At 34.8% G+C, this 20,232-nt stretch overlaps 1 protein-coding gene across 1 annotated transcript in view; it reads left to right on the top strand.

Annotated features, from left to right (window-relative positions):
• Nucleotides 1-19,786, top strand: part of ham (hamlet) — a 48,113-nt gene extending 28,327 nt beyond the window's left edge. The window contains exons 2-6 of the mRNA XM_089092836.1: nucleotides 1,117-1,237; nucleotides 6,223-6,523; nucleotides 9,085-10,035; nucleotides 10,759-10,923; nucleotides 18,143-19,786. Of these exons, the coding sequence (XP_088948962.1) occupies nucleotides 1,192-1,237; nucleotides 6,223-6,523; nucleotides 9,085-10,035; nucleotides 10,759-10,923; nucleotides 18,143-18,404 (1,725 nt within the window). The 5' untranslated portion in view covers nucleotides 1,117-1,191 and the 3' untranslated portion in view covers nucleotides 18,405-19,786. The remainder of the gene's footprint in view (nucleotides 1-1,116; nucleotides 1,238-6,222; nucleotides 6,524-9,084; nucleotides 10,036-10,758; nucleotides 10,924-18,142) is intronic.
• Nucleotides 19,787-20,232: the final 446 nt, after the last annotated feature.

The raw sequence follows: 20,232 nt of genomic DNA, 5'->3' as shown, positions 1-20,232 counted from the left end.
TAGTGCAAATGATATGCACGAAGTCCATCCAATTGAACAACATCCCGGTTGAGCCCCTCTCTCCTCCTTTGGACATCTGAATTAGAATGAATATAGGACATCTGAATTAGAATGAATATAAGCAAGGTTGCTAATTTTGTGGGGGATAATTCTCTTCATTTTGCCCCCTCTCCCTCCCAAAATAATAACGGGGGCAATTTTGTTATTTTCTCGTCTTTTTAATGGAAACATAAAAAAATTAACTATCAGTTAAAATACCGAGATGGTATTTTAAAATATAATGACGAATTTTTTTTTTTTGGGGGGGGGGGATTCACGTGTCTGAATACAAGATGTTTTGATCCATATATGGAACATAAAATTATATGTGATAATCGGCTATGAAGTAATGTCTAAAATTAGCCGATTTGGCTCAGAAGTCACAAAATTCCCTTCATGCTGTCTTTGGATGAATACTCTCCCTCCTCACAAGAAAATACAACCTGAAAAATATGGTCTTGAATGCAAATCAATGAGCTATGTTAAGGGTTTTAAAATAGCATGTCACATGTTTCTGCCAAATCAAAAAAGTTGTGATTTTAGTCTCGTTGCATACTTTTCTTTTTACACTCTATGTCTACATTGTGCTTTTATTAAAATACAAATTATACCATGTGTGTGTACTTTATTTACATTTAATTTTCAGTAAAAGATAAATATTGCTGTCATATATTTTTTTCAAAATATGAATTATATTGTAAGTGGCGACGTAATTTTGTCAAAATTCTGAGGGAGAGAGGGGGCAAAGTTTGAGCTGATTTTCCCAAATCAAGTGAAAATGACAGAGCAAACCTGAAAATGAGCCATATAGTACCATAAAGGTAAAGATATACTAAAGAAAACTGATCCAATTCTGTGGGTGCTTGAATTATGGGAATGTTTATCTTATTTTCTACAATATTTTTTCTTTACATTACTGGGGGATAATGCCCCCCGTGACCCCCCCCCCAAACGACACCCCTGCTAATTACGTCCGTGATTGTAAGGACAGGTCAACTGTTGCGACTTATTTGCGGTTGCACAGCTGACCGCTGTGCAAAAAAGTTTCGTCCTTTGATGAATGGTTTCAAATTCCAGATTATCGAGCAAATTTGATGTCAAACTTAGATTTGTTCCAAACCGAACTAAATCTGGATTCTTTATATTTTGTTCATGGAGAAACTCCATACCGAGGGCATTAATCCTGAAAGCGACTCTGGTAAGTTTTTTTTTTACTTCTTATTTTTAATTATTATATAACTTTATAATCGGTAAGTGTCCGTATCTTACATAACCACATGACGTTAAAGGACGGGTCACTTTTCAAATTTTGAATACAATACAGAGCTTTTTCAACAGCGGTAAAGATAAAGCCACTCCTTTTCTGGGTAGTCGTTTCTACAGAATTCCCTTTCTTGTGGCTGTTTCTATGTTCGGAGAACCCGACAACAATTGGGAGAGAGGTTATCGGAACAAAGGGATGGATCTAGAGCAAAATATCGGGAGAGGCCCAATGTGACAAGGACACCAATGAGCAAAGTTTTTTTTTTTTTGGGGGGGGGGGGGTCAATGCGACAAAGGCGCCGATAATTGACCAAATTGACAAGTTTATTCTAAAAAAGAGTAAAAAAAAGGAATGAGAGGACCAGAAAAAGTCTTGAGGGGTGTGATTTCCCCGCCCCCTGGATCTGCCACTGTCGGAATACAGGTCCTCAATCGACAAAACCACGGTCCTGCGCCAAAGGCCTGAGACTTTTGATTGCACCTTGCCGCAACAAGTCAATGATGACCCACACCATTTGATTTAGTTTGATAACGCCTCCATTTTTGTCCCTGTTAAAGCTCTCATGCAAGTTTTCAGAGAGGCAGTTGAAATAGAAAAAAACAGAGGTACTCCTGTATTATTCAGAACACACTCGAGAAGTTTGCTGAACGCAAGATCTATGAAAACAAGTTTCATAGCCACAAAGACAAATAACGGGTGACAGAATGCATTGGACTTGTAATCCTGCAAACTTGTAAACTTGGAAATTGGACTTACAATAATAATAATAATTATTATTATTGGACTGGTATAATTTGGGTTATATATTTGCACATTATGGGGGGGGGGGGTAAGGTTAAATTACCCTGTTTTCCCCCCACATCTTCCTAATGTGCACATATACAGCCAAAGTTATATCATTATATAAACTATATCATTATTATATCATTATTAATCATATTTTGGCATATTTCATTACGATTAATCTAACTTCAGTTCTCGGTTGTTTTCTGAATAATACAAGAGTACGAAAGAGACACTGAAGAAACTTTTCTAAGCTCGGTTTATAATGAACTTCGATGGTTTTTATATCCATCCACAAAATTATATTTCGCAACCTAATAGAACCTTCGATAATATCATACCTGGTAAGCGATTAACTTTTAAGAACGCTCTACATAATTTGAAAGACTGAAATACCATTCAATCAGTATTGTATTTTCATTCAGTTACCCTTTCATCGTTGCTGAGAGAGGCTCTTCCTGTTTTAGCTCTTGTATTTATTTTAAGGTTTGGTTGTTATATTTTTTTGGCATTTTATCGGTATTTTGTTTATTATTATTATTCTGCGCTGAAGACGGTCAAGCGGAGGTCTTGAGAGTTACACTACTTCAGACTACGTTAGGGGTGCGCCCCCACGCCCCCTGGATCCGCCACTGATTGTCCTTTCCCTTTTTTCACTAGCTGTTATTATCCTAGTGTCTCTAATCTCTATTGTTTTTTATTTTTATTTTGAAATGATATGAAAAAGATAAAGTAAAAGATCCCCAGAAAAAAAAATGAAAAAGAGAAAAAGATATGAAATAGATAAAGAAAAAGATCCTCTGAAAAAGATAATGAAAAAGAGAAAAAGGAAAAGAGAAAAGATAAAGTAAAAGATCCCCCTGAAAAAAATACTGAAAAGATATAAAGAAAAGATAAAGAAAAAGATCCTCTGAAAAAAAAATAAAGAAAAGGACAATGAAAAAGTGAAAAAGATAAAGTAAAAAATCCTCTGAAAAAGATAATGAAAAAGAGAAACAGATACAGAAAAAGATAAATAAAAAGATCCTCTGAAAAATATAATGAAAGATATGAAAAAGAAAAAGAAAAAGATCCTCTAGAGCCATTGCTGGCGCATGAGGAGCCAAATCGACGTTTCAGTTTTTTTTTTTTTTTTTTTTTTTTTTTTTTTTTTTTTTTTTTACAAGGACAATTAGCAAGCTCTTCACGCAGATAATAGGCTACATTATGGTCTTAATAAAATATAAGCATAATAAATAAATACCCAATAAATTAGTTAAATAATGCAGTATTAGAAACCTTTAGCTAGGTCTACGTTTACTATTCTTCTTCTCCGAAAGTTACTAGTACATTTGAAGAATATAATATTATAGTGATGGGAAACTCATCACTATACTTTGGCTTTTTTTTCCTTTTATTTAGCATGATAAAGAAAAATATGAACCATTACAAATATAAATCACAACACTAAGAAAAAAAAATTGCTAACGAATAGTGATTACCTGCACAAACATTCCTAGAAGCCTCCTAAACTATACACCAATTAAAAAAATACTCTCTCCCCCACACTCCCAGAGCAACAACAACTATCAAAATACAACTCAAGCCACCCTAACCACTTCCACTCACTCCTCCCCCAGCCTTACAGCCCACTCTCATCCCATCCCCTCCAAAACAAAATAACTAATTCCCCTAGAAATACTCATTTAATCTATTTTAAAATAATAACCCGGGAAAAACTGAAGGACAAAAAAATAATTAAAATAATGAAATAAATAATTAAATATAAAACAAATAATTAAATAATATAAAAAATATTATGACCCTAAAACTTTCTGTTCTTATTACTGTCTTGACGAATAAGAACCAACGAGATGGAGCTTGACTTTTCGTCCAAGTCGTAACCACAGACAAACAAGTCACATTTTAAAAATATGGGTTCATTTTTCCCTTCTGAAGTTGGATTTCCCTGATTCACCAATAAAAATGCTTCAATAATTTCTTAAGCCACACTGCTTTCCCGTTTAATAAAAAACTAAGAGAGAAAAATGGGTTTAATTTAAATAAAACAGTGACAAAAAAGAAAAAAGAAGCAACAACAAAACCTTGATTAATAAAAACTCCGAATATTAAAAAAAAACATAATACAAAAACAACATTTAAATCCCGACAAACTATAGGCTCTTTACTAAATAATTGGAAAGATAAGATTTCAAAACGCATAGAAAGGGGGGCATACAGAATTCCTTACTCTTGTGGTTAATTTTGTGCAGGAAGGACACAGTAAAACATAGAAACGTTCGAATCAGCTATTGTAGAACTTTTATTTGACTTTCCTCATCATAATATACTATTTGACCAAGCAAAAATTGTAAATACGTCTATATGACTCTTGCAAACAGTGGTGAGTTACATAATAGTCCCCGAACAAATGATAACCCTGTAAAGGAAAGTCGGGATGAGGTCAAAGCTGGCAAGAGTCAACGGACTGCAGCTAAACTAGCAAATAAAAAACCCGCTTAAATTATAATGCATGATTTCGTTGCCCTGTTGCCATATGTAACTTTAATTACCTAAATAGTTCAAACGTTTTTAACCTGTAAATTTCATCAGGGGTGGTGCCCTGTATTTTTGTAAATCCTTTCAAATGAATATAGTATTTTATTTTTGCTAGATCTCATTTACCATTCTGAATTTAAAGAGTAGAAATATCTGCTGTACTAGAGATTTTCGGTGTCTTTTTCTGTGAGTCCAGCTATTAAGATGTTTTTTCTCTCTCTTGTGTGAGGTTTTTGTCTTTTCCTTTAGATGATTTAACTATTTTTTTCTTTTTCATTTTTCCCCATCGATAAAGGCTTCCGGATATGGAGTTGAAATTTTTGTTTATTTTTATTAATTTAACATTTTTTGTTGTTTCTTTATACTTTCGTTCTTTGTCACTGCTTTATTTAAATTAAATCCGTTTTTATCTCGTAATTTTTTGTAAATAAAAACGTGTCAGTGCATTTTTTTTCCCTTTGAATTATGGGGAAGTGGTCTATTCTCTTCCTGTGATTTAACGTTAGCAGCATGTCCATATCTAGAAGGAGGGGGTATTCGGTTTGAAGACCCCTTAAAATTTTGTTCTACCTTAGATTTTGCAAAATATGTTTGCCTCTATATTTTCATAGATTGACACAACTGTCCTTTTGATATTCAAGGAGAAGAAAAAAAAATCAACAAAACAAAATTTGATTTCACATTGAATCTTTTGTAAGAAGTGGCACCATTTCGGGTTGTCCAGTTTTTGGTTTTGATAGTATTGAACAAAGAGCTAAAATCAATAAAATGTCACAAAATATGCCAGGACTCTGAATAAAAACACCATTAATCATATGCTAACACATTGTGGGAAAGGTGCTCATGCTTGCTAGCTTTGAATAATAAGTCTATCTTGATCCTTAAGCAATATGTAACCAGCCCTATGCTGCAGGGGCGTAATTTGCTATGGAGTAGGGAGGCAACTGCCGCATGCAAGCCTCACCCCCCCCCCCCCCCAGTTAAAATTAAGTTCATTCACAAACCTTGTAAAAACTAAGATAAGCCTGCGTAATTCAAACATCAAGAGCAACGGTTCAGTTTTCTTTAGTATATATTTGCCTTTATAGTACTATATAACTCATTTTTCACTGTCATTTTCACTTGACTTGGGGAAATTGGCTCCAACGTAGCCCTCCCACCCACGATTTGACAAAATCACGGCACTGCTATGCTGGGCATTGCTATAAAGCCGCGCAGTGGATATTGCCGTGTTCAAACCTGTGGGTTGTAAGGCGCTAATGGAACGATAACTTTGGAGGGGAACATAGCCAACAAACTGACAAAGCTTTGCGCTGGCCACAGGTGGGTTTGTGATGCAATGATCTGTCTGGTTGAAATGATTACTTTAGGATCAAGATTGTCTGGTCATTACAAAGCTAAAGGTGAGCTTGTACATCACCCCCATAATGAGTAATAATCAGACTAGGCCTATATATATATATATATATATATATATATATATATATATATATATATATATATATATATATCACGGTGACATTATCTCAAGCAATGGAGTGGTTTTTACTTTTAAAGTATTGACAATTACATAATAAGGCCTTGCATTCTCTTTTCAGGCTCGGATTTGAGTATCAGTGGCAAATCAGACCCTCTTAATTGTAGCTGTTCGGCAAACGGCCTTGGACCTTGTGATTCTTGTTCTTCTTCATATATAATTACGTCTTGTAACGAAAAGCGCTTTTATTGCACCTACTGTGGGCGCACCTTTACTGACGCTTCAAATCTACAGCGCCACATACGCTCTAATCACGCAGCTGGTGTAAGAACACACACTTGTGCAGAGTGCGGCAAATCATTTGCGACTGCTTCTGGTTTAAAGCAGCACACCCACATCCACGCCTCTGTCAAGCCTTTTAGGTAAGTTGTTCCGTCTTCTAAATAAAGTTATTAGAGCCGAACCAAAACTTTTGCTTTAAGAGTCCAAGTCTCAAGCTGCTTAAGGTTGTTGAAATGTATGCTATTCTGCCAAGCACACGCATTGGGATTTATTTCGAAGGCTGAGTGGGGCTCAAGTTAAGAAAATCGCAAAACTGAATAAATGATACGGGAATAAATAAGAAATTACAAGAAGAATTTCATTTTTTTTTCAAATTCCACACTGGTGTGTTGGTAACACAATATTGTCAACTTTTTAGCTTAATTAAGTATATTTAAAAACAACTACTCAAAATTTAATTTTGGGTTCAGAATAATTTTATTTCCTGGTTTGGACTAGATTTTCCAGTTAGCACTAGTTGGCACGCATGTATGTACATATATGAGGAGGGCTTCGGACTTGAGCCCCAATGAACTGTCTATTAGATTTTGTACCATATTTTTATTACACCTTTCTTCGTTTTATGGGGGGGGGGATTCAAGGACGTATACAGGGGTGTTAAGGGGACTTGATCCCCCCCCTATGAAATGTTTGTGCGACTAACAACGTAACAAAAATGAATATAAAAAAATAAATTTCGATGCGTTTTTTAAAGTTTTTTTGTAACCCCCCCCCCTACCCCATGAAAAAAATCCTGGATATAACCCTAAGGGGATTATACGAAATTATCAGGAGTCCTATTAAAAAACTCCAGAGTACGTACCCGTCTGCATAATTAAAAAAGTTCTTCCTGTTTCCGTCATTTTTTATCTCTCAGGTTGATGTATATCTATTAGGATTATCAATGAGCTTCACAACTAATATTAATTTAGTGCTTTACGTATTTTTAAATGATTCCTGGAACTTTGTCAGGGCAGCTTAAACACAAAATGTGGCTGTAGACCCAAGAAGAATGTCGTTTGGTTTTGTGACTTGTTTTAGCGAGATGGATATCAACTTTCCCGTCTAAGGGAGTTTTTGCCTAGCCCAAAAAAGTAAGGGTGACTGCCAAAAGAAGACACTCAAATTCTGGTCGAAGTAAAAAAAAAAAATCTAACGTTTCTCAGTAAAATCATAAATGTACAAAAAAAGTTTTTCTTCATAAATTATTATTGAACTTTTGTTTTGTTAAAAAATAGTTAACTAATAATAATTATGGCTACAGGGTGTATTATGTGTTTAATATAACATTATTGTCTGTATGTGTAATTAAGACTATGTGTTATGTATTTAAGAGTAAAAATACTATGTATTTGCTTTTAGTAAAAAATACTAGGATACTTTACTATTCTATTATAAACACTTAAAGTACTATGTATTAAAAAAAAACTAATATGCATTTAACAATATTTATTTACTATATATTTGATAAACTTTGGCAAAACATAGTGTTAACTAAATTTATACATGTTTTGAATGCTAATCTAGCCTTAACAAGAATTTTTCAAGAGCTTCCAGACTTGATTCAAAAATTTTTTTTGATTATAATCCGTCCTTAAATAAGTTAAAATTAAGTCTATTTTGACTTTTTTAGTTTTATTAGGTAACGGTCCGGTGTCTGTAACGCAAGAAGTTTTTAATTAAAGCAAATTTAATTCAACTTCGATTAAATTAAATTAAAGGTAGTTTGTAAGTTAAACTGCTAAAATCAAATAATTACTAAAATTACAATAAATTAAAAGTAGTCTTGAATTGAAGTCAAACATATCATGCTTATCAGTTTTTCTTGTTATTTGGACTAACCTTCCTCCTTACTATATATCACTCTTAAAAAGGCTACAGAAGCAAAGCTTTCTTAAGTCTACAAAAAAAAACTACTCGTAAGATTCTATGTCTTCTTTAAAAGAATTTAATATATATATATATATATATATATATATATATATATATATATATATATATATATATATATATATATATATATATATATATATATATATATATATATATATATATACATATATATTTATATCCAAAAATAAAAAAATAGTCTCTTTTTTTATTAATTCGAGTTCGAGTTCTTATTAATTCCATGAACAAATTAATTCTTCAGTTGTCCGTTTAATTTGGTTTATTTTGCTTTATTTTTTTCCAAGATTTAATAGCCCATAACATTGCTGGGAAAGTAAAATACAAGCTGACAATAGTCCAAGTATTTCAGTAAATATATTATGCTTGCAGTAATTTTATATCGTTATGAATCATTTCCTTTTTTTCTGTTGTTAAATTCATTCTAAGAGTTGGGTTTGCTTGAATTTATGGCAAATTTAAGTTGCTGAGCTGGGTTTCAAATTCAAAAGGTGGGTTTCCCTGATTAGTGCTATATACGAGAATATTATTGCGGTGGTTAGGGTAGAAAGTGAGGGTAGTTGCGAACTCGGTGTAGAATCTGCAGCTAAGCAAAGTCATTTCCTATCTCCGTTTAAATGGACTATTTTGATGGACCTTGTCCATCGAAAGGATTCTCAAATCACTGTATAATAAAAAATAAACGATTTAAATCATAGTTTTTCACTCTATCGACAAATCAAAACAAAATCAAGCATACACTCTTTCATTTTAGGTGTGAGGTTTGCCGAAAGGCCTATACACAGTTCTCAAACTTGTGCCGCCATAAACGGATGCACGCAGATTGTCGGACACACCTTCGCTGTGGACGTTGTGGTCAGCCTTGTTCTTCTGCAACAACACTTGCGAAACATCGACGTTTTTGCCACGCCTCTTGTCAGCCTACTACTCCTGCAACTAATATGTATCAGCAAGCCCCAGCTAGTCCTGTCAGTGTCCCAACTACTCAACAATCTTTTCCTTCCATGGGTCAAACAGATCCGTTACTACTAGCTACATTATACGCAAGAGCTGGATTACCGTTCCCTTTATTGCCCGTACAACCCCTGCTATTACCAGGAGACATGGGGAATTTGGGGATGTCTTATGCAAGTGCTCTGTATTCATCTTTAGCCAAGACATATTCTATGCAAAGAGAAGAAAAACCGGTGATTGAAAGCAATTCAGAATCTGAAAGGCGCACAGCCGTTAAGCCAAAGAAATTATGGAGACCAGCAGATGACAGCGATGATTCGAAAACCCCGTCTCCTGAACCAAAAGAGCATCAACCAAAAGATCAAAAAGAGCAGCCATTAGATCTTAGTAGTTCTTCGGCCTCTGAGTTGAAATTCAGTATTTCTGAAACATCTGCCTTCAGTTCTCCAATTCCTAAAATTTCACCTGCACCAAAAGTGCCCTCGCCAGTCTTGCCACCCTCCCAGGCTCCATCAATTAATTGGTCATCATTAGGTTCGCTTCCTCCTCCCCCTCTTTTACATCCTGCATTGCTGCCTGCAAGGATTACCATGCGACATTCAATTGTTCCACCTAGTTTGAATCGTTTTGGTCCTTATCATGCGTGGAATACCTTGAGGACACATCAAGATCTTTTAAGGACCCCAAATTACCATGACATTCTGGCTAGTACATCCGCTGCAATTCGTCCAAGAGATCGCTATGCCTGCCGGTAAGAAACTTTTGACTCTCATCGATATTTTGGCATTCTGTTAGCAGTCTTGTGTTTTTAAAGCTGCCATAAAATGTCCGAGTTTATCCACCTGTCATTAATAAAAAGCATGTTTGTGCTACTGCTATATATATATATATATATATATATATATATATATATATATATATATATATATATATATATATATATATATATATATGGCACTTGTGCATTATATGGTAAATACCTGTCTGGTTTCCTTGAACAGTCTATAGCGGTGTTTACCATATAATGCAAAAGTACCATTTAGGTACTTATATATAACCTAACCCAAGCACCATATATAACCTAACCTAGGTACCTCCCCCTCCCTAAACCCCAAAAAACAACAGTTTAAATATTGTAAACGCAATGAAAACCACGCTTTGCATTCCATTTATCTATTGCAGATACCTGTTTGACGGGTTACCTGCCTGGTCTCCTTGTACAGTCTATAGCGGTGTTCACCATATAGTGCACAAGTATATATATATATATATATATATATATATATATATATATATATATATATATATATATATATATATACGAAAAAAAAATTCCCCAAAAGCGTTTATTTTGTATGGCTGTATTAGACAAAAGTGAGCCTAATAGTGTAATTAATTTTCAGAGCTTTGTATTTTATTAAGGTTGTTTATTACAGTCTTTCATATAGTAGATTAATTTATTTTTACGTTTTAGTTTCTGCGGAAAGGTATTTCCTCGTTCCGCAAATTTGACGAGGCACTTGCGAACTCACACAGGAGAACAGCCGTACAAATGCAAGTTCTGTGAACGCTCCTTCAGCATCTCTTCGAACTTGCAAAGACATGTGAGAAACATCCATCACAGGGAGAAACCGTTCAAGTAAGATTTTGATTTTCTCCAGGGTCAGAATAGTCCACGCCTAAGGAGTAACATTGTTAAAATATTGATGATCTCGGCTAATGTGAAATAAAATTGAGAAAAGTATAATTTGAAAGAGAGAATTTGAAGCGTTAAGGAACTTTGATGATGGAGCATAAGCATATTCTATATTCTTTTTTAGTGCATTCTTTTTGCCCATATCGGACTGATCTTCTGTGCACTGGTTCTCCAGCATTACTTTTCTTGTCTCGTCTTTACTCAAGAGCGGATCCAGGACTTTTTTTTCGGGGGGGGGGGGTTACTAGATTTTTTTTCCCGTTTTTCTGGTAAGGTTTTGTCTTTACAGGTATTTTTTAGACTAATTTATTACTCGGTCAAAAATTTCGGGGGGGGGGGGGGGGTCAAACCGGGTAAACCCCCCTGGATACGGCCTTCTCTTTACTTTTCTTCTTTTGTGGCCCTTCCTTTCGTTTTTACTCGATTTTTTTTTCCGTTTTTCTGGTAAGGTTTTGTCTTTACAGGTATTTTTTAGACTAATTTTCGACTCGGTCAAAAATTTCAGGGGGGGGGGGGTCAAACCGGGTAAACCCCCCTGGATACGGCCTTCTCTTTACTTTTCTTCTTTTGTGGCCCTTCCTTTCGTTGTCATTGGACGGGTCATTGTGTTACTGTGTTGGATTGTATTAAATTCATTCATTCATGTATTCATTCGTACGAAATATGGATTTATTTAATTGGTGTATGTAGTAGAACACTCTTTTCGTGGGTTATATCGCTTAGTAATTTCATTCAAGCATAAATTTTTATTTCTTTCTTGGGAGGAAAATTAGTTTTTGATTTGATCTCAGACAAGTTTATTAATTTGAATCTACAGTGATGACATGGTAAATAGTTTAGTGCCATTATTTGTGTACTGTATTTAAAAAAATTCGTTGTCATATTTCTAATAATTATTCTTATTTAATTCTATTTTTGGAGTCTGGTGTCCAGGGAGCGCTAGTGATTTAATTCGTTTGTATGTGGATTGTGGATGCATATTTTCAATAAATTCTGTTCTTTTCTATTATATAATTAGCAATATTGTTTTGGATCCTCCAGGTGGAAACAAATTACGCACAATTATTAAAACTTAACTTCTAGTTTTCTTTTCTGTTATCAAAAAGTCTGTTTTTCGGCCTTTCGGAGCAAGTCACAGAAATGAGCTTATCGCAAAATCATATGTTTCCCAGGGAACATTAAACGTATGTGGTTTTGCGTGGAATTTTAAATTTGGCTATAAAATCATCATTGAAGTCAAAATTATATTCGCAAATTGTTTCTATTAATCCTTATTTTTAGTGAATATTCTTTAATACGTATTTAAGAGTAAATCAAGTGCTTTGACATTAGATATATAATGATATTAATTGTTGAAAGATCCATCAGTTCAAGATTTTTTTTTCACTGCAATTTTTATTTTCATTTTCAATGCTGTAGGGATATTTAACTGAAAACATTATAAACAAATACAATTAGCATGACTAGAGGATGATTTTAATAAATACTATTTTTTTATTTAATTTAAATTGTTGTATGCTAACTAATTCAAAGTTAAGAGATTGAATGTAGCCATGCTCAGCCAAACTTAAAAAGAGAGTTAACCAGAAATTGCATCTTTGTTAAGCCATAGATTAATGAACGCGCAGATTTGACAGCTTCTATTTGTTTTTAAAAGTAGTGTAAAATTACCCTACTTAACTGTACTTAACTTACATTACTTAACTTACCTTACCTTACTTAATAACCTAACTTACATTAATCAACATTCCAGTCTCAAGTCTGCCGCTAAAAATGCTGTCCCCTCTTAGCGCTTTCAAAGGGGTACTAGCAATCCCTTATGGAAGGCTGATCCTAAATTGAAGATGACTAAACAAAAAGCTAAGTTCTGGCTCCACATGTGGATAGCCTGTGATCGCCCTCCTTCTGGTTCAGTCCTTCAAATAAAGCAGACGAGAGTACAAATATTCCCTGCGTAGAGCGAGACTAAATGCCTGAGATGGTCCCTGCGACAATAAATCCTGGGATCGTGTTAAAAACAGTGTAAAAGGTTCATCTCCAATTAACTCCTCTATTCGGCTATGTGATTTCGTTTCCCATTATAAGAATATTTTGCATTCATTTAGTGTTAATCTCCAAAATCATTTTACAAAGCTTGTAAACTCAATGCGTATCAACCAATATCAAGTGCTATCGGTGGAATCTGGTGTTGAACTCCGAGCTCCGAGCAAGTGAATAAGTCTGAGTCTCTCGATAGTGATGGTCTTTGCTTCAATTTTTTTTTGTTATGGTTGTCCTGAACTACTGAAGCATTTGCAGTTATTGTTTCAGATGTGCTTGGCATAGTCCATTGTGCAGGATAGTTTTTTGTCCGGTTGTATATATTCCGTTGTCAAGAGGAGTAAGGACCCCAGTGCTTGCTCTAATTACCGTCCTATCACTGTTTCTTGTTTTTTTAGTAAGCTATTTTAATATGTGCTGCTATCGGCCATTAACTCCAAGCGCCCTTCCAGCTTGGTTTTTAGAAAAGGTATGGGCTGCAGTCAAGCTCACCATATTGTGGGTCAGCTAATGAAACAAGCTGTTGTTAAAAAAAGTTCCCTGTATTGTTTGACTGTATAGTTCCCTGTATTTTAATATGTGCTGCTACCGGCCATTAACTCCAAGCGCCCTTCCAGCTTGGTTTTTAGAAAAGGTATGGGCTGCAGTCAAGCTCACCATATTGTGGGTCAGCTAATGAAACAAGCTGTTGTTAAAAAAAGTTCCCTGTATTGTTTGACTGTATAGTTCCCTGTATTTTAATATGTGCTGCTATCGGCCATTAACTCCAAGCGCCCTTCCAGCTTGGTTTTTAGAAAAGGTATGGGCTGCAGTCAAGCTCACCATATTGTGGGTCAGCTAATGAAACAAGCTGTTGTTAAAAAAAGTTCCCTGTATTGTTTGACCGTTGATATATCTAGACCTACCTAGTGCTTTTGACAATGTGATTCATTCAAATGTTTTGTTTTCTCTAGCAGCGTCTGGCGTTAACCTTATTGTTGTTTTCGTGCTTAAGTATTGGTATTCTAATTCTTCAGTCAGGGTGAAGTGGAAGGGTAGTGCTGGGGAGTTAAAAAAAGGTGACGTTGTTTCTCAAAGTTTCTCCGACGTGTTCAACCGTCAGTTTTTTACAATGATAGTTTAGGCATTAGTCATGTTGCTTATGCTGATGATGTTCTGCTTTTTAGCCAGACAAAACAAAGTCTAATTGCCAACTTTGACCTGCTTTCAGCCACACTGTCCGCAGTAGGCCTTTCAGTTAATGCTGCCAAATGAGAGTTTTCTGTGTTTTGGGTGTTCTCCACTAGCATCGCCTCTTTGCTTGAGTTCTTCATCTATACCATGTTCAGCAATTATTAAGCGATCAGATCTATCTTTTTCACCGTCGCTTTCGTCTACTTGCTCCGCTATTACGTCCATCTTGCTGAAAAGTATGAGGGTTACGGAAAAATTTCACCCAATCGCGGTCGGTATAACCGAAAAGGACTTTGCCGTCTTTATTCCAGTTTTTGTGCCTCTGCTGTTTTTATCTTTCTGGTTTTGTTTCCTGTTTCGCAAGAAGAATACGAAGAATATACGCTCAGGATATTTTAAGTACTGTAAATATCTGCTGCGTTTGCCTCGGTGGTACCGGAGCCATAGAATCGTTTCTAAATTTGACATTGTTGATACACCCTCGCGACTGAAACAAAAATCCGCAGATCTATGTTTTAAAACTTAGCAAATGATAAGTGTTTTTGACCCTCTTTGGCCATTTTTTGAATTGAATTAATTTATTTATGTTGTATTACAGAATCGTATGTTTATGGTTGTTGTTTTTTTTACTCCACGGTTTTTCCATTGTATCTTGTGGGTTATAAATAAATATTATTATTATTGTTCAATAAAAGTTGGTTGAAATGTATTCTTTACTTTTATTGGCTTGAAAATTGTTACCCATTGTTTCGATTCCCTGACATACATGGGTGGTAATTAGGGATGGTGAAGGTGGGGGGGGAGTTGTATGCCCTTTAGATTTTTTATTCCTCAAAAATTTGGAAAAATACTTCAAATCCAACTATTCGATTTCAATGGGTTGATTGGCCTACAAACTGCCAATTTCACAATCAAATAATCCTTCAAATGTCAAACAACTCCAGTTTAAAAACACTTGGCATTTTACTTGGCAAATATCCATAAGCAGCTAACACAAATGCAAATAGAAAACCATCCGTTCAGTACGAGCGTTGAGTTGAAAATGAATATATAAACTAGGTAGTTAAATATAAGCAAAACTAAGTAGTTTGAATAAGCCAAACGGTACTTACGTATTATCCCGACCGCACTTTGTTCTTGATGTGCTGTAAAACCGGTTTCTCTGTGTGCACTCAGAGATAATCAACTTAGCCTGAGTCAGATAAACTACTGTTCAGATATATTTTAATTAAAAATTTAGATTTGGTTGGGTATTTAATATAATGCGTTCTGGGTGGCTTGCTTTCCATAATTCTTTGTTGTAGTTTCTACAACTTGGTTGCTAAAGTATTATATTTTCATCATATTTTGATATATTTCATTATGATTAACCTAACTTCACTTCTTGAGTGTGGTCGGAATAATACTTAAGTGCCAGAAAAACTAAAATCAAATTTAGCTAGCGCAACGTTAAACTGCTGCATAATTAATAGTAGCATATTATTAGGGGGCCGATTAACAGAACGAAAAGACTTATCTTTGAGTGAGGGCCGAGCCTCACTAATACATCCAAGTGGATTCCAATCCAACCTGTGTGAAGTCGACCCACCTGCCTTTCCTGCACAGCGCTGAGTAGTGCACGTTAACAGACAGGCCTTACAAAGTACCAATTTTACAATAAAATAATCCTTGAAATATAAAACTACTTCAGTTTTAAAACAATTTGTCCTTCACTTGACAAATAACACTGATGCAAATCAGAAATTACCCGCTGGATACGAGTGATACAACATAATTGCAAATAAAAAATCCCCCGCTCAATACGAGCGTTGAATTGAAAAGGAACAAGCAAAGCTAATTAATTAAACATGACAAAATCATTCGTACTCAAATATGAACATTCAGTTGATTTTTAATGATTTATATAGGTAAGCTAGACGTTTTTGGCTAATTTTTGCTGATTTTTAACTCTTGTTTTATGACACCCGCTACCATCAATAACTTTATATGAAGATCACTTTGATTAGAAGTTGAATTGGTAATTCTCTGTTAAACGGAATACACTCAAAAATTACGCAGTCAAAGATCTGACAAAACCGGTCTGAATCGGTTATAATTTATTTATTTTAAGTAAGAAAACTACGATGTATGTACATTTTAATTAAATATTTAATATTTAGAGGTGGTCTGGGTGAGGTTGGGCTAGGTATCTATATAATGCGTTGTGCGCGGCCTTCTTTCCATAATTCTGTGTCGTAGTTTCTTCAAATTTGTTTCTAAAGTATTATGTCATCAATATGTCTTGGTATATTTCATTAGAATTAACCTAACTTGACTTCTTGGGCATGTTTTGTTTAACAGAGAAGTACCGTTGAATTTCCCGTTTACAATAGTTTTTAGGCCAATCATGTTGCAGAAGCTTTCATTTAACCAGTTCAATCAATCCGATTTTGTCTTCACTATCCTTGGTAACCGAGCTTTTCAAAGGAAAAAGAATAAACAAATGATTTTTTTTTAATTATTATAAAAATTGTTATAAAAATATTTTCAAAGAAAAATAAATGGTGATTTTTTCGTGCAAATAGATTCAACCTTTTGCGGGGCTAAATAGAGTAGACCTGTTTTTTTTTTTAACCAGCAGCTATGATTCCACAAAGATGATTTGTGCATTCCTGTCAAAATTACCTCACAATTGTTAGCAGTAGTGTCTTCTTTTTGTGTCAAATTGTTGTTTTTTGTATAAATCTTTATGGCAAGTTAAACAATTTAAAAACGACCAGCTCGTAGCATAGTTATGTTAATGTTCTATGAACAGGGTCAGGGACATACACGGGAGGAATTCAAAGCCCAGGTCCCCCGAAACCATAAAATTTTTATAATTTTTGGCACTTCTTATTCAAACTATAAAATAAAGTAAGAAATTATTATTGCTCTCCCCCCCCAAAAAAAAAATTGGCCTTCGTACCTCACCGTGGCACCCAATTTCAGGGAGGTGAGGGTTTTTGTATCTATCGAATGTTATTATTAGACATTATTATTTTATCACGCAAATTGTCTGAAAATTAGGAGAATCTGGAAGTTTTTGACATAGAATAAATGTTTTTGTGGAAATTTGGTGCAGGCCGAGGCCATCTGCCTTCTGCACACACCAAGAACAATTTTTCTGACATAGCGAGAATAGTCATGCGCGTTAGTAACTCACAAGGAATTTGTTGAAGGGGGACGAGGGCTCGGCTTTCGTAGCAAAACAGAAAAATGGAAGAAAAACCTTAATTGTTTGTAATCTTTAAGAGCTTTTGAAGGGGGATCATAAGATTTTGGATCTTATGGAACTCATAAGATTTCGAAGGGTCAAGCCGCAGTATTGCCCCCCCCCCTCTGTTGCCTACATGTCCAATTTACACTAACCTTATCTGACCAACTAGGAGAATAGGTGAGATATTGAGGTCAGGTTATGATCTTCCGTGAAAGGAGAGGATATTGCTCTCTTACAGGGGGGCCAGTTCACGAAAAGGTAGGGAGGACAAGGAATCTGTTTATTGAAGATACCAAAAAAAAAATATATTTTTAAAATCTAAGTTTGAACGATTTTTTTTTCAATGAAAATTCAAAGAGGTGTTTTTTAAAAATCTAGGGGGTTGAGGGGGGTGACAATGCAACACAGTGGGGATCAAATTACTTTGACCAAGCATACGACGAATGGATGGCCTAATTATTATACAAATCACCAACAATCAGTTAAATTTTCAGAAAAGTAAGATTTTGGAGGGCCTTTGGGTTAGGACCCGCCAGTTTCAAAATTTGAACAATTTCTCTACAGTTTTCTAAAAAGGAAAATTTATGACTAGTTTGTTCTTGGGGATGCTTTCTCAACCCCAGGTAAATTATCTTGTAGGCACCTGATTCTCTTTTTGAAACATATTTCTAAAAATACATTCTACTGTACTTACCTCGAATTTTTTGATTTTAGGTGCCATTTATGTGACAGGTGTTTTGGCCAACAAATCAATCTAGATCGACATCTTCAAAAGCATGAAGCTGGTACCGTGGATGATGTAACACCAACAAGTAGCCCTCGTAGCAGTCATGGCAATGATGTTACGAGCACCGCTGATTTTATTGGTGGCAGTGTGAACCAACAAGAAATAGCTGATGAAAGTGATATTGAGTCTGATGTGTCTGTTGACTCTAGTGATGAAAATGACGTTCAAATTTCTGTAACTGACCCATAGTATTTATGAAAATTTATAACTGATGCAGTAAAGAACAAGTAGAACAATAGGGGATTTTTTCTGTAAGACAGTGGAACCAAAAAATTTGAATTGTTTCGACCCTATGTCCAAGGGCCGTCCTCAGCATAACACAAAATGACAATATAAAAGAAACTTGCATTGAGTTCTGGTTGAGCTTCGTTGAGGTAATGATACTAGGTTTGTTTAATATTTTTTTATAGTTTTAATGGTAGTATTTTAATGTAAGTTTCTTTTAAGTTTTCATTTGTGTTATTCTGAATTATGCCTGACGGTTTTTTTTCAAACATCCTATATTTGTTTTTGCCCCCTTGATTTCGAAAAAATCTTGCTTGGTGTTTTCATTGAAAAAACCTCTTGTTTGGTATCTTTATTGGAAAAGATTGAAACAAATTGCAGCCCCTTCCCCTTGATTTTGAAAAACACATTCTGTCTCCAAAACTTTTCGTAAATTGGTGCCGATTTGTGAGATAAATAATAAATTTATATCAATAGGAGAATAAGGAGTGTTCACATTTAAATCTCGTTGAAAATTAAGCTTGTGGTAGCACATGCTCGAGATGGGACGGGCACTGGAACCCTAGATTTCCTATTGACTAGCCAGGGCTTCCAATTCCGGAATAAAAGACCTACCTTGCGATATTTTCATCGTATTTTGTTGCTGACTTTGTCGTTCCATACAAATCAATTTTTTGAAAATAATGGTTTTCCATTATTTTTGACCTAAAATTTTGGAACTAAAGTATTTTGACCTATATTGACCTAAAATGGGTTTATATATCCAGAATGGAAGAGACTTCGTGTCTTTATTTATTGTTCATTTGATTTACTAGTCTGATCAGAGTGGCCAAACGGCGCTTTTTGAGGCGGCTGCGCATTGAATTTTTCGAATCGGCGCAATTTTTCAGTGGGAAAATCGTTCATTCGGTGCATTTTCACTTTTAGGTGGTGCAACTTTAGATCAATCAACTGGCAACACTGAGCCTGATTCGAGTGCTTGTGAAGTGAACATTAAGTGAAACATATTTCAGTTATGTAGAGAGTTATCTTTTTTATTTTTTTTTAGTGTTCAGGTCTATATCAAAACAAAAATTATGTAAAATAAATAAATATGCTGAGGACAGCCCTTGGACATAGGTTCGAAATATTCATTCAAAGTTTGGAGTTCAATTGTCTTACGGGAAAACATTCCCTATTGTTTTACTTGTAATTTGTTGTTTATGATGGAAAGGCAGCGTGGTCTTCGTCGCTATTGACATTTGGTGCAATTATTTTTTCTTTTAACTGTTCGCACTTTTGAAGTTTGATTTTCTTTTGTTTGTTTGTGAGTAGCTTCCGGAAATAATAAAGTTGTTTTATTTGAACATTCCAAAATATTCAAGATTAGGCTATCCGAAACAAAACGTGAGGTAAAAGTTGTAATTCTATATACTTGTTAAGTCTAGTTTCATTGGCTAAAAAATAATAAAAACGTACCAATGACATCATTGATGTCAGAATATATATGAAAGAAAACTTACAAGGAACGGATAAGGCCTGGAGAAAAAGATGCAGGCACAGAGAAATAGAAGAACTACTAGTAAAAAAATCTTGTGGCTCAAGAACTACTCGTTATTTTTGATTCCTTAAATTTATGCAAAGAAGAACGAATCAGGTAAAATTTAATTTCATGTTTTTTTTACTGGCTTATAACTTCGCGTAAAACCGTTCATCCTTTAAAAAGGAGGGTTGATTGTCTCTCCAGAAATTATGCATGATTGGATTAGGAATTTACATTATGTATATAAACTAGTGAAATTAAAGCAAATTT

This window comes from Artemia sp. Qi Xiang Cuo, chromosome 8, assembly GCF_049724085.1.
Source record: "Artemia sp. Qi Xiang Cuo chromosome 8, ASM4972408v1, whole genome shotgun sequence".
NCBI classification, from domain to species: Eukaryota; Metazoa; Arthropoda; class Branchiopoda; order Anostraca; family Artemiidae; genus Artemia; species Artemia sp. Qi Xiang Cuo.
The sequence above is the reverse complement of the archived record's forward strand: the minus strand, read 5'-3'. Positions and strand labels throughout refer to the sequence as shown.